The 17,058-nt window shown below is 44.5% G+C and overlaps 1 protein-coding gene across 2 annotated transcripts; it reads right to left on the bottom strand.

Moving 5' to 3' along the window:
- Positions 1 to 8,391: 8,391 nt before the first annotated feature.
- OTOL1 (otolin 1) lies at positions 8,392 to 15,792 on the bottom strand. Of its 2 annotated transcripts, XM_064665777.1 has the most exons (5): positions 15,711 to 15,792; positions 13,088 to 13,432; positions 11,311 to 11,400; positions 10,783 to 10,854; positions 8,392 to 10,653 (listed from the first exon to the last, which is right to left on the bottom strand). In XM_064665777.1, exons 2-5 carry the CDS (start codon positions 13,422 to 13,424, stop codon positions 9,758 to 9,760), a joined length of 1,395 nt encoding a protein of 464 aa, XP_064521847.1. In that variant the 5' UTR covers positions 13,425 to 13,432; positions 15,711 to 15,792; the 3' UTR covers positions 8,392 to 9,757. The 2 variants fall into 2 exon arrangements, with proteins under 2 accessions (XP_064521847.1, XP_064521848.1); XM_064665778.1 differs by lacking the exon at positions 15,711 to 15,792 and having other exon boundaries at positions 13,088 to 13,519.
- Positions 15,793 to 17,058: the final 1,266 nt, after the last annotated feature.

The raw sequence follows: 17,058 nt of genomic DNA, 5'->3' as shown, positions 1-17,058 counted from the left end.
AGACTGGCACTGCCTCCCTTGGACAGGGGGGAAGATTCCAGCAGCTCCTCATGGAAGCCACCCCTGTAACCCCCCCACCAGCAAATCCTTGTCCCCCAAACCCAACACATCTTGCAAGGACAGTCAGCTGAAGCATCACAAACAAGGACCAACCCCAGAATTAACCCTGACGCTTTAGGATGATGTTTTGTGTGGGTGCATCACTCCTAAAACACCTTTTAACACCCCAGCAGTTCACCATTCCCCAATAAATCACATCTCTGCAGTTGATAACATCTTGCTTTAGCAGCCAAACACACACCACTACTTTAACTGGTTCCTGAAGTGATACACCAAGTTATTGGCAGCAGATTTAACCTTTTGCTTAAATCCTGCACGAAAGCTCAGCTACCTCCTTGTGCAAACAACCTTCATGGCTTGGCCTGAGTTCTTCCTGAAGAACTTGCATGAAGGTCTTTATTAAACACAGGTTTAAGTGGTAGCTTTGGGGCTGGAACCTGAGTCTGATGGTGGGAAATCAGAATATTCTTTTCCAGAAAGTTACCTGGGCATTAAAAGGAGGGGTAGGGAATAAATCTAGCCAAAGGGAATCCTTCCCCAGCAGCCAGGAACACAGAAAACAAGGCATGAGGCTGTTCCTGGCTGGTTCTGACTGGCCTAACTTGCATTCCTACTCTACATCCATTAATCCTCTTTGCAGCTCCCAGCACAAGCTCAGGAGGGAGCAAACAGATGGACAATGACTTATCATTGGAGAGACTTGGATCAGCAACTTAGAAATTCAGATTTATCCAGGAAAAGCAAGTTAGTCATCCAAACAAATAGATATGCCCTGGGGAGAAGAAAAATCTGGATAGCAATAGAGCTAAAATAAAACCTTAAGAAAAAGTAGAGGCTCTGAGGATGCAGAAGGAAGAACTGGATGTAAAGTGAATTTTATAAAGAGGAAAGAGCCACAAAGCACAGAGAACTTTGCTAAATGCTCATTTCTCGTGTGGCTGTATTTATGACACAAGGAGATAAAGACTGAGAACTTGAAAGCACTGAGTGTGTTTGTAAGATACAGGTCTGTATATTTGTGTTTTCCCCAACATTTTAACATTTCCTGGCCTCAGATTCTGCAGAAGAAAACTGAGGCTGTTGAGCTCCCAGCTGTGCATCAACAGCTGGATGGGTAGGATATCCAGGCTATATTATGGATCAGGATTTAAGATTAAAATTACTGGGGGAGGAGGTCACAGAGCAGGATCTCTTAGGCAATAAATTACATCAATCTCTGAAGTCATTTCTTAGAAACATTCCAGAGGAAGCAACCCTGCCAAGGCAGGAGATGGTGGGATGATCTCATCCCTCGTGGCAGGGCTGCACCATTGCCTTGGGTTTGCAGCCCAGATCCCACGTGGCTGCAAATAGCACGGGCACAGCAGGGTGTTCTCCTGCCCCCACTGCTTCCCACCTGCCCACAAATCCCCTGCCAGGGCCACAGATGCAAATTCTGGGCAGTAGGAGGTTGGCATCTCATCCAGCAAGAGGACACAGGGATGGAGGGATGAGCTGCTGGTGGTATTTACCCTTCACAGGAGGCAGGAGAGGGGAAAAAAAGAGGAGAGAGGATTCAGGATTCTCTCCAGGAGCCCATCAGACACTGGGATTACACCTGGCAGTGAAAGGCAGTTAAACCAGTCCCTGCCCTGTTCCCACCTCCTTGATAAATAAACAAGGATGAGCTACTCATTGCTCCTGCTTCCCACTTCCCTGAACACCCAAACAGCAGAGGAAATGCTGTGACATTTCCCAGGCATGTCCCAAGGGATTGAAGTGTGTGAACAATGACAGACAGGATTTAACTGCTGAATTGGAACATCATCAAGCATTTTTCACCTGTGCTATTTTACGAGCCTCTCCACTCAAGGGGAATGATGAGAGGTATGCCAAAGGATTAATCCTGCTCTAAAAACTGAATTTTTCAGTACTCTTAATTTCTTTCAATTTTGGTTCAGCTTTTACATAGTTAACTATCAAACTGACCTTAAGTTCTGCAAGATTTTCAGAAGAAAAGTCAGTTGTGCAACTGCTGTACTTTTTGTGTGTCCTGGGAAACACACCCCAGGAGAGGTCCAGCCCAAAATCCACACCAGGATCATTGGATTAAAGCAGGAAAGCTCTAAAGACTTTTTCCTCAGATATTTCCAGATGGAAGCTGAGATTGCTGTTATTATTATTCTTCAAGCCAATGTATAGTTTAGATAAACACATCATCAATATTCAGTGACTCAAAGAAAGTGTTAGTTAAAATATATATAATTTTTTTTTTTAAACACAACCCACAGCCTGTTTTGGCCAGATGGATTCAGACTTTCTCCACCAATAAGAATTCTTGCATTTTTCCCTTAAAACCTGGAGCTTTGGCTAACTAAGGATTTTAGGTGCTTGAACAACAGAAACCAGAAGAGGCTGCACAGGTAAAGGAATCACACACTCCTGTCCTAAACACACAAAGATCCTGATATTCCAGCCTGCTTCCATCAGCACTTTATTCCCTCCCATTGCCATGGAGCTGTGCTAGGAAGCAGAGATCCCACCTTTACTCTGCAGAGAGGTTGGAACTTCCCCTTCCAGCTGTGTCAGCCATGGCAAAACTGCTGGGAATTAACAGTTTTCCACAGGCAGAAATAACGTGCCATCAACTCCCTTGTCCCCATTTATTATCCATCAGGAGCAGAACTAATTAAATATCAGCCAGTTCTTTAAGCATGAGGGAGATTGTGAAAAATCCCATTCTCCCACTAACTGCCCATGCAGGGCCTGAAGAGCAGAGTCAGGAACCCCCCAGCCTGGAGACACTTCCTCCTGCAATTTAGATTTTAATGGGAGAGCAGAGGATGGATTGCTGAGCACCAGGAGCCAGAGCTGTGCACATTGAGGGGTCAATAAAGGCACTGACCCAAATTTTTCACATTTTATGGGACAAGGGGGGAAAACTGCTGAGAGAGCTTGTTCCCAGCTCTGCAATTCCACTGTCTGGGAAAGAGGAGGGATGTGCCACATCCCTGTGGCTGTTGCTTTTCTGGGACAGTTTGAGCCACTGGTTAGAGCAGGGAATTGCAGCTGGACCACTGGGCTCTGTGGTGCTCGTGGTCAGACCCTTCTGGGCTGTTTGGACCCCTTAAAAAAAAAAAAAAAAAAAAAAAAAAAAAAAAAAGCTCTAAAAGCAGCAGAACTTCCCTAGGCAAAAAAAAAAAAAAAAAAAAAAAAATTGAGCTTTCTCATGTAATTAGGTCCTTCCTTGTAAGTGAGAAAAATTACAGAGGAGTTCATAAGTAAGAAGTTCTCATCTGTGGCATCAACTCTGTCTGATTTAGCCCAACACTGACTACAGGTGTCTTGTCACAGCAGAGAAAGAGGGACAGGTACATCCTGCTCATCAGCTTCCAAAAGCAGAGCAGTCTGAGGAATATCAGCCTCCACCTGCATTAGAGACCTTAAATCCATGTGTTGTGGCAGAGGAGACAGGCTGGGGATGACACTGGTACATGTGAAAATGCAGGAAAATGAACTGTGGAGCTGCCAACAGAATGGCTGAAGTTAAAGATGGGGCTCCAGCAGAGGGGAAGAGAGTTGGGTTTATCTTCTTCCAGAACCCACCACCCAACCTGCCCTGCAGAGACCTTCCAGAACTCCAGCAACAAACCCCTAAGAGATGCTCTGGTGGGGAACTGGGCTCAAGGTTTCTCAATAATCTCCTCACACCACCCACTCAGGTGAGTCCCTTTTCAACCACAGCCACCCTGAGGGGCCCTGTGCTCCAAACACTGATCCCTGATGCACTGGAAGCAGATGAATCCCTGGTCATTTTATTCTTTTTTTGGGGGGATTTTGAGAAGGACAAACAAAAACTGGAATTGAAAGTAAATTTTAGGAACACTGATTTTCAAGAGCTGTGGTTTACACACGACAGATACTCAAAGCTTTGAGTTCTTGTCAGGTTTAACAAGAATTTTCCTTTTATATCAAAAAAAACTACATTTCCAAGTCTTTAGTAAAAGTTTATTTCTCTGTTCTTCCCATTCCCAAGATCTCCTGCAGTTCCAGCTGTACTTTCCACAGCTCTCAGTTGCTTCACTCACTAAAGAGAAAATCTTCTGAACGTACTGATAAGAGTTTTATCCAGCAAGAGGTGTTCACCAGCATCCTGAAGGCTTTGAATCTAAATTACTGAGCTGGTGTTTATAAAGCCATTCCCCATAACCCCAATCTCACCCCTCTGAAGCCCATTTACTGTCCTGTGTTACACAGCTGAATACCAAAGGAAAAAGGGCAAGAGTCAAAGTGAAAGAAATACCAATTTAGCTCACAGAAAATGATCATATTATCCTGGCATTTTACTGACTCTTGAAAATGAAAGAGACAAAGACAGGTATTTTTATTGACTGGGCTGGTGCCCTTTCAATACCAAGCTGATGAACCAGCACATTAAGGCAGCCACAGATTCATGAGCAGCCTATGGCTTGATAAACAGTTATGGAGCAAAGAGAGTTTACTTGGATAACTAGAATTGTGACACTAACATCCCACAGGCACCATATAATGGAGTAACACTCATTTGAATCACAATCCTACTAAAATAACCCCCCAGTTCTCGTGTTCTGAGTCAGGTCCTCACAGCAACCTCTAGTTTTGCAGCCCTTTGGTGACTCAGCACAGAGGTAATTTCGACTTGCCGATAATTAATTTACCATTAGAGAGCAACAGCCTAAAATTTAAGGTATAGGATGAAAAATTACAGTGATAAAAGCTGGCAAGAAGCAACTCTAGAGGCAGTTCAGCAATAAAGCAAGAGATGTTTCCTCTGGCAGGGAGCAAAGGTGCACCAGCAACTTCCCCCCTGCCTCGTGGCTGCTTCTAAGAGAGGAGTAATTAAGAGTTATGCTGTCCAGAAGAGACACATTTACATTGATCTCTTATCAGAAGAGCATAAGAGAAAGAAAAAAATCAGCTCTCTGTGGTTATCTCCTCTCCCAGACACTCACCTGGCTCCCTGAGACAGAGCTGGGCTCAAACAAACCTCACACAGCAGCCCCTTTGCAGAGAAAATTAAAATAAAACCTCTTTTCAGATGACCTATCCCCCATCAAACACTTAAACCAAAAGCTCCTCGGGGAAGGAAAGGGAATCTTAATTTTTTTGGCAGCCCCTCCAAGACAATATAAGTGTTCATCTGTTTTGTGCATCATCCACCCCAAACACAGGGAGGGACCCTAAAAATGAGTGTTCAAGCTGCACCCTACCCCTCCTGTGCCCAGGTGCTCTAAAGAAATCTCCAAAGGCATAAAAATTCCCATTTTCACCTAAATGAACCCCAGCTTTTCACCAGCACTAGTGAGGGAGGGAAAAGTTGGTTCTCCCAAAAGCAACACTATCCAAGGATTTGCTGAGCTGCTCTGACATGGGAAGAAACAGGCCCAAAACCCTCAGAAATTAAGCAAGAGGAAGAATTTGAGATCTTCTCTGAAACTGTTCTTGACCAGGAAAATATTTCACACAAACACACATCTCTGGAAGCTGGTCTGTTATCAAAACATAGCACTTGTGGATAAAAACTTTCTTCAATGAAAAAATCCAACCTGGAAAAAGGGACAGTTTGAGGTAGGGAAACAGAATTATAATCCAATCAAGCCCATCAGGGAGAACCCAAACCACCACCTTATCTGATCCAGAAGGCACAAAGCCATTAGGACAGAGCTAGCAGATTTAAAAAACACTATTGACATTTTTGAAATAAGACATTCCAACCTATTTTTCTTGTTCCCTTCTTCTCCCACTACACTACACCTTTGCACCTTTAGTCCAGACTGGTTTCCTTACATCTGACTACATGAGAAATATATTGAATATTAATAATTACATTGACCAAAATAAGGAACTGAACAGGCAATGCTGATACCAATACACAGACCAGCCCCAGCACCCAGCCCGAATTTGGGTGCTGGAATTCACAGCATGATGGACACACAGGGAGGAACAGGGACACAAAAACAGGTGACAATGACATTCCCAAGTCAGGATTTGCACAGGGATCTCTGCCAGCCACAGCCACCAGGAAAAACACAGGAAAAAAAGACACTCCCAGACATAATCCCATAATTAATTTAAAATCTATCGATCATAGAAAGGATTTCTAGAAAAACAAGATTTAAATATTGTGGAAACAGTTGCATTTTAACCAAATACCAAAAAAAACCCTCACCAATCTAAGTAATTTAGCAGCTTAATCTCTCAAACAGTGTTTTTTAGCTTGATTTGGGGACTATAATGTCCCAATGTGATACCAAGCCTTTAACTTGGTAGCTCACTCACCAACCCACATTGTCTCAAGTGCAAATACCTGTTCCATGAAAGAAAAAAAAAGTCAGAGATATCTCAGTTCCAGGATGAGTTATTCCTCATTCCTTCCTTTTTAAAGGAGACTGGAGAGTCTCAAACGTCAAGTAGATTGGGTTGGAGGTCACAAAACTAAGCTTAAACTGAGAAAGATTAGCTAAAACAAAGCCAGTGCATTTTCTGCCCAACCTCAATTTCATCTTCTTGAAATATTTCCTATAAAAGGAGCAAAGAATCAAAGTTCTGGCTGCAGCAAGAGGAACTTCACTCAGAAGATGGAAAATCTCTGCTTAAAAGAGGATTTATTTGCAAAAAACTAGAGCAATTCAAAAAAGACATTAAAATGCACCAAGTGATTCAAATTTACTCCAAAAGAGACTTTGCAACTATTAATAAACACACCTAAATTTAGGAACTTTTCTAACAGGTTATATTAATAGGAAACCCAACCTCATGACACAAAGCAGGAGCAAATCCTTCTGGTTTGAAATTAAAATTTTGCATGATGAAAAGGCTGAAATTGTTTCAAGGAAAAGTGGTGAAATTCCAGCCTCAGAGCTGCAAAAAATACTGTGACAGAGCTTTTCCTGGGAATCAATAACAGGGAGTCTACCTGGAGAACAATCCCAGCCTCCACACTGCCTGAGAAATATCCCCTACTGAGGAGCTCCAGCATTCTACAAGCACTGGATAACTGGCAGTGATCACACCATAATCCACTTCAATTCACAGCAAAAGGTGGGGTTTATTCTTTTCAAGAGGGGGAAAAAAAAATATTTCTCCAGCCGAGTTGTAAGCAAAATTACAAGTCTCTGAAAAAACAACTCACATTTCAGCTGGAACACCTGCACTTGGATTATTACATTGTGTTTTCCACCCTGTTATGAATTCCTACATGGAAGTCATTGTGAATTCGCTGAAATACATCCATTTTTTGAAGCAAATTATAACAAAAACCAGTTGCCTACCTGGGACACAGCATGTTCATCGAGGAGGGAAGGAGGAAGAGCTCAGTGAGGATCCAACCTTTATCCCTGCTCCCATATAATCCCAGAACTCCCACCTGGGCCATATTATCCCATTTATTAACCAACCACCAGCCCTCAGGATGCAAAGGTGGGCTTGTTCTGGGGCAAATCCAGCTCAGCTGGGGAGATTCCTGATGGGAGTGTTGGCCTGGGAGCACCTGGAAAGCCACAAAACCAGGGCAAGAAGCTCAGGGAGACTCAAGGTGTTGGTGTAGAAACATCAGAACATTCTGATGATGTTTCTAAGAGCAAAAGAGACAAATTCCCCCCAAAAATTATAGAAATAAGTGCTAATATGTGTAATATCTGAGGCAGGGTTGCAAAGGCATGAAAACCAGCTGAAGGGAGGTGTTTTAATGGCCTTGTGTCAGCTCAGAATAATTTCATTTATTGAGAACAGCTGCTCTTCTGATTATTACCCCGAGCATTAATTGTCTTTCTCCTGAGTCAAAATGCTCCATTGCAGCACAGAGAGGAGACACTTTTACCAAACAAATCTGGCCTAAGAGAAGCAGAAGTGAAATGGAACAAATATTTTGGCTTTTTTTTTTTTTAACAGTGCTCCATAACAAGGCAAAGCACATTCCTCAATCAGTTCATTCACTGCATGAAAAATGAGGAAAAATGTATCAAAATGAGGGATTTTTTTGAAAACTTCACGATTTATGGTGATGTTTAAATATGGTGTGAGAAGAGATTGAAACAAGGAAACCAATGGGAAGAGCTGCCTAATTCACCCTGGGAGTGTTGGGATCAGACCCAAAATTCATCCCAGCACTGGGAAAACATCCCTGGCTTGCAACTGCCCGAGAAAACAAGTAAATCCCAGTCCCTAACCATGGCACTTGAGCTTTATTTCTAAAAAAAACAGTAATTGGGACAATTTTGTGTGTCATAGTTAATGTGCCAGAGCTGGTGTAAAGTTCCTACAATGAGAGGAGGTGAGTTAATAAGGAAATATATCCAACGTGACAACCAGAGGTTATTTAATGTCATATTTTATTTTGATTTTGGTAAATCAGCTTTTTAAAAACATGCCCACAGACCCTCTGGGCCACCACAACCCCTCAGGACTGATGTGAGTGCCAAAATCTCTCCCTGGCTGCCTCCTCATCCTCCCAGCAGCCAAGGGATGATCCCACAGCATCACTGATCCATCAGCAGTTCAGAAACGGGAATTTTCAGTAGACTAATAAAGTGAATTATGCACCTCTCAGTACTTCTGAAAGTTTCAGATTTATTTGTGTCAAAGAACAATGGTTTTAGGGGTTTTTTTTATACTCTCTAAATAACTTTAATACTCCTTTAGACAAACCTTTATATAGTTCATGACCATGTCTAAAGTACTAAATAATACTGATTCAAAGATAAAATAGCTTTAAATCTTTTCATGTGATTTTAAGAAACCTACTGCTCATGTTCACATCTGACTGAGCTCTACAAATCAAACTCTGCAATCTTTACCAAAACTTTTATTTTCTTAGGTTATCAGAACTGATTCCTGGAGGGGTTTGGACCACGGGAGGATTTGCAGGAGCTGACCTGATGAAAATTACAGTCAGGCCATGAGTTTCTTTACGTGATTTGAACAGGCCAATTACAAACTTGGAGCCTGGGATGGGAAATCCCCTTTCCAAGCTGGTCCTGCTGGTGTTTGGATGCTGGTTCCTCTCAGCCATCACAAAGGACGTGTCGCTTCTTGGGGCTGCCACTTAAAACTAATCCATATATTCACAGAGTCACAGAATATTCTGTTGGGAGGGACCCACAAGGATCAAGTCCAATTTTTAAGTGAATGGGGATCAAACCCACAAGCTTGGTGTTACCAGTACCCTGCTCTAACCAACTAATATTGCAAATATAAATATTTCTGTGAAAATATTGTGAAAAGCAGCCACTAAACCATTTCTGATGCTCATTTCTCCTCTCACAGGCACAGGGAAAATCCTGTTTTCCAGTGGCATTGTGAAGTAAGAAAACACACAGGTACCCCCAAAATGCCAAGCAGTGGAAGGAATTCTGGAAAACTTATTCCAAAGTCCAGAACACTGGACTTACAAGGGAAAAACTCCTAGCAGTGCTGCAAAAAGCACCTCCTATTCTCTTCAAGGCTTTTTTATCTTTGCCAGGCCCTCCCCTGTAGCCTGTGTGAGTTTATCTCTCCTCCCACCACAGAGACTGTAACTCCTCTGGAACGCAAGAGGAGAAAACATCCAAATTATCTTTGAGAAAGGTATTTTTTTCTTAGGCGGGAAAGGCTTCCTAAGCGAAACAAGGCCTAATGTCCTCATTACAAATCTTCTGGAAGGGTATCTGCACTCGACAGAAGACACCTTCTCCCTCTAAATCTACCTGAGGACCTCGAGAACATCCGGGTAGAGCAGGAAGCCCGTGAAGACGCTGTCGTCCTCCGCGCCCGCGTAGACCCCGTTCCAGTCCCGCGCCACCTCCAGCCACACCTGGTCTCCTGCACCGAGCTTCAGGATGGTCAGGAAGGAGGCCTGGTCGATCTCCTGCCCGTGGACGGTGTCCCTGGCCTTGGCCACCCTCCTGGTGCGCGCCACGAGGCCGACGCGCGCCGGCCGCCCGCGCACCGTCAGGTGGAAGGCGAAGACGTAGGTGCCGGGCACGGAGCAGTTGAACTTGCCGGTGGAAGGGTTGTAATCCCGCTGCTCGTTGTACAGGACCCTGTCAAACCTGATGGGCACGTTGGGGGGAGGGAAGGGCTTGGACAGCCCGGCGCTGAAGGCCGACCTCGGGGCCTTGGCGGGGTCGCCCCGCGCGCCCTTGGCCCCGCGCGAACCCTTCTTGCCCGGCGCCCCCCGGCCCCCCTTGGTGCCCGCCACCCCCTTGGGACCAGTAGGTCCCATCATGCCAGCGGGGCCCAGGTCCCCTTTCTCACCCTTAGTTCCTCGCTCACCCTTTTCTCCCTGTTTTCCATCCACCCCCCGAATCCCCTCAGCCCCCGTGTCCCCTTTGCTCCCTTTTTCCCCCTTGGTCCCCCCTTCCCCTCTGTCTCCCTTCGCCCCTCTCCCCCCTGGCTCCCCACAGTAGCCCTTCTCCCCCGTGTCTCCCTTTTCCCCTTTGTCACCCTGTTCTCCCACCACTCCTGGGTCTCCGGGATCCCCCCTGTCCCCCTTGGCTCCTTTGGTCCCATTCTCACAAGTGTCCCCTTTGGACCCCTTTTGTCCCTTCAGCCCAGGGAAGCCGTAGTTGCCCTTATTGCCTTTGGCTCCGGCTTCACCTGGAACAGGGAAAAGTAAGGGGGGAAAGGAAGATTAAAACACCAACAGTGTTGGATTGTTTTGGAGACAGAGACAGCAAAGGGAAAGGTCAGGGCAACATTCCTGGTTTCCCAGCCTGTGTTACATACCTTGCAGCCCAGGTTTTCCTGGATAACCGGGATTTCCACTTGCTCCTCGCTCGCCTTGCTCCCCTTTTCCTCCTAGAACATTCCACCATTAATGAATTCATTACTCGGTGCTGGTGTCTGCAGCCAGCAATCATCACACAGCAATCAATCCATTGGGACCATTTCCATGTGTCCCTCACTTCCCTGACAGAACAGACACCAGCAGTGTGTGTTTGCAAGACACCCCCTCAGAAACCTCGGCTGAATCTCACACCTCAAGAACCATCTCACTCTGTGCTGGATTTCTGCCTCCCTGGGAGGCAGTTCCTGCTGCTTAACAGCAAGATGCAGAAGGTGACAGCATTCCTCACTCCAGGATTGCCAAAAGCCTTGTTTCCAGAAGTGAATCAAGGCCTAAAAGGCTGACTAAACAGCTTTATATAAACTATAAACAGTTCAGCACTCTGCTGCTGGAAGCCCTTTCTCTTGGAAAAATAGGGTTTCTTTTCATTTTGAGGTATTGGATGAGGACAACAGCATTTGCTTTACCTCTCTCTCCTTTAGAACCTTTTGGACCTTGAGGGCCTGGAGCTCCTGGCAGACCTGGCAGACCATCATCTCCCTTGTCCCCCTTGGGACCTGAAACACAACCACATGAACAAAATTATCTTAGTAACTCAAAGGTTTCACTTTAGAAACAACATCTGCAATAATTGCTGAGCAACCTGGCACTGGGGAGTGTGTGGAAGGGGCTTCCATCCCTCTGGGAAGAGCTGGGTGTTTTATTTGACATCATACAACCAGTGCAAATCTTACAGTTCTGCATTTCACCCTTGACCGCAGCTAAAGACTTTTTAAAACCAACTTTGAGCTGCCTCAGAGCCACGGGAGCTCAGACAGTGATAAAACTTCAGAATTAATCTCTTTTTAATATCTGAGTCTAAGGAGCTCCCTTTGCTTTGGAATTGCCCCTCTCCTTCAAGAGAATTAAGTCTGCAAATATAGAAGTCAGCACCTGGCTGACAGTTCCTTGCTGCAGAAAGGATGGGTTGAAAGGCAAGCAAGTTGGCTCCAATCTTTCCTTCATTTTTACATCCACCTGGGAATCTCAGAGACTCCCAGTGAATGTCTGGGAGCAGATTATGGCAGCTCCAATCATCCCAAGGACTTTTCCATCCACACTCCAGAGACATAAGAAATCAAACTCCCTTTGCAGCCACTAAAACTTCCATTAGCCAATCCCTCCCGAGCCCTGGGAAGTGAGAATCCCTGGAGTACATTGTATTAAAGGAGAATTATTTCATGATTTTACCACCTTTCTTCGGCTGAACAGTTTCTCTTTCCAATATTAGTGCTTTTAAAGTGAACATTTGCAGACTAATGCACTATTCATTCGAGCAGGATGAGAATGAGGTGCTCTATGAGGTGTATTTTAACAGTAGAAAGAAGAGACAAAGTGTGTTTTATGAAATATTTATAAAGAGCTGCCTCTTGTGAGAGGTCCTTTATTTATTTATTTTTGGGCTCGAACCCAAAATTATTCCTGTACTTAATTTCCTCTTTTCCAATGGGAAAAAAAAAAAAAAAGAGAGAAAAAAAAGAGAGGGGTTTATTATAAAGCTTCAGCAAAGATGCAAAACCACTCCAAGGTAGTTTTGAGGCTCACAAAGCCATGGTTGGAGTGACTGGGAAAGTAAATCTGTGACTCCCAAGGGCTCAGACACAGGGACAGAGAATTGAAGAGCGTGGCCACCTGCCAGCAGGAATGGGGGACAGGGCTCTGCTCGAGTCCCACACCACTGTGATCCCATGGGAGGGAGCTCCTTTTGGGGGCCTTCCCACTCGTTTTGGTGGTTTATAACTCCTGGGATGTGATCAGAATGCACTTTTTTGCTCTGGATTTACACAAGGTGTGCTCACATTCAGCATTGCATTGAATCATAGAACATCCTGAGCTGGGAGGGATCCCCAAGGATCATGGAGCCCAACCCTCAGCCCTGCACAGGTCCATCCCCAGAGTCCCACCCTGTGCCCCAGAGGATCAGCCAAACCCTCCTGGAGCTCTGGCAGCCTTGGGGCTGTGCCCACTGCCCTGGGGAGCCTGGGCAGTGCCCAACCACCCTCTGGGGGAAGAACCTTTCCCTGAGATCCAACCTGACCCTGCCCTGGTGCAGCTCCAGCCCTTCCCTGGGTGCTGTCCCTGGTCCCACAGAGCAGAGATGGTGCTGCCCCTCCATTGCTCATGAGGAAGCTGCAGGAAAACCTCTCGAAGGAAAAGCTCCTTGATTTGGTGTCTGTGAGGGCAGTGAGAGGGTGATCACCCTACCTGGGGGTCCCTGCTCCCCCGGCAGCCCCCGGGGCCCCGCGGAAGGGGGGCAGCAGTCGCAGCAGTTGAAGAAGAACTCGGCCGTGTCCAGGGTGTAGTTCTCGAAGGGGAACATCGTGGTGGCCCCTCGGCTCGGGGGGGGTGACTCAGCTCCACCTGGAGCTGCCGGGACCGGGATTTTCCCCGGGAGAAGGGTGGGAGGGGGGCGAGAGGCCACCAGCTGTGGGGGCTTTGGCTTCGTGTACTTCACGACCGGGGTCACCTTCGGCCCCGCACGCACGACCACGGCCACAGCCAGAGCCAGGAACACCCAGATGGGCCCCGGGGAGCTCCACATCCTGGCAGCTGTGGGAAAACACAAACACAACAATAATCCCTCCAAAACACCCTCTGCCTCACAAAGCCACAGGACTGAGCCTTGGGGCTGTGAGGGTGGGGAGGCCCTGGCACAGGGTGTCCAAAGAAGCTGTGGCTGCCCCATCCCTGGGAGTGTCCAAGTTGGGTTGTAAAGGACCTTAAAGCCTTAAAGGACCTTAAAGGTCCTTAGAACTAAAGGTTCCTTAAAGGACCTAAGGGTCCTTTAAAGGACCTAAAGGACCTTTGGGTTGTAAAGGACCTTAAGGACCTCAAAGGACCTGCCACGGGCAGGGACACCTCCCACTAGCCCAGGTTGCTCCAACCTGGCCTTGGACACTTCCAGGGCTGGGGCAGCCACAGCTTCTCTGGGCAAGCTGTGCCAGGGCCTCACAGGGAAGAATTGCTTCCCAATATCTAACTTAAATTATCCCTCTTTCCCTTTGAAGCAGTTCCCCCTCATCCCATCACTCCACGCTCTTCTGAAAAGTTTCTCCCAAACCTTCTTGCAAGCCCCCTTTAAGCACTGGAAGGATACAAATAGAAATCAGTAATGATTTCAGAGTCCTGCACAACTGCACAATTTATATAAAGCTTTGCTCCAAAAGAACAAATGGAAACAAAATGACACATCAAGTTTCCCAAAATGAAGTATTTTGGAATCAAAAGTACCAAGCACCAAATATTCCAAAAATTTCACCTTGATTTTTTTTCTGACTGATTTTCTGGACTTCCATATTTTTAGTGCAAACTATCACATCTGTTCTTTTGATTTTTAAGGTGTTGATTCAGCTGAACCAGGAAGAAAGAACACAGTAAAAAGACATTATTTTTTTCCTATAGAACAGGTGATGCCTCTCAGGTGACTTGTCATAAAAAGCATCTTTGTTTCTTTTTTAAAGCTGTAAATACAAACAGAACAGAGTCCCTTTCTTGCTGAACCTGTAACCCAACCTTCCCTACAGCCACAGCACTTCAGTGCATGAGAAAGTCTCCAGGAGGTATTCCAACTATCCCTGCCATCCAGGGGGCAAAAGGAGATCCCATTCCAAGTCAGGCATTTGCAGGATTAGAATCTTTCCATCTTCAAGAATTCAGTTTTAGAGGAAAGGGTGGTGATTTTCTTTTTTTCCATTTTCACACAAAACCAAATCATGTCGTGGAAAACTGAATATCCACATAAAATTCCCAGTGGCCACTGTTGCCATTCAACACATTCTTCACCCCCTCAGCTCCAGTAAAAGATAAAATTCTCCTTTTGAACAACATACTCATGCAGGAGTGTCCTGCCACTGCTGGAAATAATTTAAAAAAACCTATAATTTCCACACAGAAAGAACCTATGACTTTAAAGATCAATTAACTTTATGGGAAGTGGTAAATCAGTTCTCAAATCCCAATAATTTCTGTTTCACTGTCACACCCCACTTCTGCTGCAAAGCTCTAAACCAGACACACCCCAGTTAAATAATCAGAATTATGGATTGCTGTTAAATACTGGAAAAACACAATTAATAACAAAATTATACCTTACTGGTTTGTTTAAAAAAATAACATGCTCAGAGCAAGGAATCATTAAACAGATTTTCATTATAAGGGGCAAGACTGTTCCTAAAATAATTATTCTACATATGTGGAAGGTGTCCCTGTCCATGGAAAGGGAGTTGGAATGAGATGATCTTTAAGGTCTCTTCCAACCCATTCTGTGATTCTATATAGAAGCATTTTAATAAAACTGAAATTATGGACTTTTTCTTTCCATTAACTCATCACCACTGAATTTAAAATCATTCCTTTGAATCCCCCCCACTAGGAAAGATTCTGGTTCAGGGTGGACACAAAGTAGGAAGAATTAAACTTTGCTGCAGTGCCACCTCACTCAGTACATCTATATTTAATTGCATTTAAATATCTCCTGACTGTTTACATCTGTGCCATAATAACATGGGAATAATACACTTGCTCTTTTATCTGCTCCCTAAAATTCTAATATTTAGATATTCCAGTTTATGACAGGTATTTAACCCCAATCTGCCAGTTTTAGATACCAAGGAGATTATTTAGATATCAAGATAGCATTTTCTGTTATTTAATTATTTCTAGTCCTTATATGGGAGAGGAAAAAAGCCAGTCCTCATGCAGCCATAGATTCCTTATAGCAAGTCATTTTTCTGGGGTCAAATTCCACTGCCCCTATGTCTTAAATTCTACAGGTTCATTGCAAATACCCCTCCTGAAGCCTGAGCAACCAGGGTGTGCTCTCTCCTACCTTATAAACGCTCCTGCTCCCAGGAAAACCCCCCCTCCATGGCACTTGGAACAAGACAATCTTATTTTGGGAGAGAATCAGTTTTATTTGGGGCACAGCTGCTCCCGTGGCCAATAAGAGCCAGCGCAGGAGAGAAGGGGGGGATTGGCAAAGTCCCCTGAAAGGAGCAAGGTGACATCGATACCTGGGGACATTCAAACACCTCCCTGGGCTGGGAGGCTGCTCTTCACCTGGGATGGGTTTGGGATCTTCCCCCAACACCAGTTTTTGGGGATTTAGGGAAGCTCTTCTTTAACCTCACGTGGTACCACCAGGCTCAGAGTGAATTTGTCCATTTGCTTGAGCAGGATCCAGGAGAAAAGAGTGAAAACCAAAGCAGCACAGAAAAGAAGCCAGTTTGGCAATATTAGGTAATTTAAGTATTAATGCTCAAGTAGGCAAACAGGAAAAGAGAATGTTCACAAAGAAGTGGGTAACATGGAATTAAATTGTGCTTGAGCTGAGTAAAAAGTGTTAAAAGGAAGTTAATGTTCCCGTGTGAAATCACAATTCCCATTTCTCACAGATTTCCCATGATTTAGCAGCTCCTGGAAGAGCCCCTCCCACACACATCCCCCAATAACCTGATTTTCTGAAACACTGCGACGTGTTCTGGTTTTCTTTGTTCATTATCACAAAACCATTGAGCCAAACAGAAAACAGACTGAAGAGGAAATTCTCTGCTGTGCTGCTGATTAGGGGAAGGAGTATTTCTGTATGAGCAGTGGAATAGATAATTAATCAATCCAAGATATAATTCCAATTTTTTCTCATTTTTTCTTTTTGGTCCTCACTGTTCAGGGCCCCCTTGTTTTCCTCCTTTCCCACTGTATCCTGGTTTACCAATAGAAGGGTGAGAATTGTTAAATTCCACTTATTAAGAGTAACTTTGGATTCTAGTTTGTAATTTTTTTCCCATGACCAAATTAGGAATTAAATGCTTGACAGAAAAAAAAAATCTAAAAATGAAAAAGAAAAATATCTTTGGATTTTGCTTTTAGCTTAAATTTAATTTTTAAATTAAATTAAATTTAAATTAAATTTTTAAATTTAATTTAAATTTAAATTTGCTTTTAGCTTAAATTTAAGCTTTTAGCTTAAATTTGGGGGAGAGGGAGTTCATTTGTGATGAGAACTTTAAATCCTGCGTGGTGTAAAAATTAAACAAGTCACGTGTGTAAAGAAAGGAGACGTTCCTCGTGTAGGATTTTAACTGCTTGACTGCAGAAAAATACTGCCATAGGGATTTCCAGTGGATGCAAAGGAATGAAATGATCAGTATCATTACATTTAATGTTATTATGATTCA

This window comes from Pseudopipra pipra, chromosome 10 (assembly GCF_036250125.1).
Source record: "Pseudopipra pipra isolate bDixPip1 chromosome 10, bDixPip1.hap1, whole genome shotgun sequence".
Lineage (NCBI taxonomy): Eukaryota > Metazoa > Chordata > Aves > Passeriformes > Pipridae > Pseudopipra > Pseudopipra pipra.
Note: the sequence above shows the minus strand (reverse complement) of the source record. Positions and strands in the feature narration are given on the sequence as shown.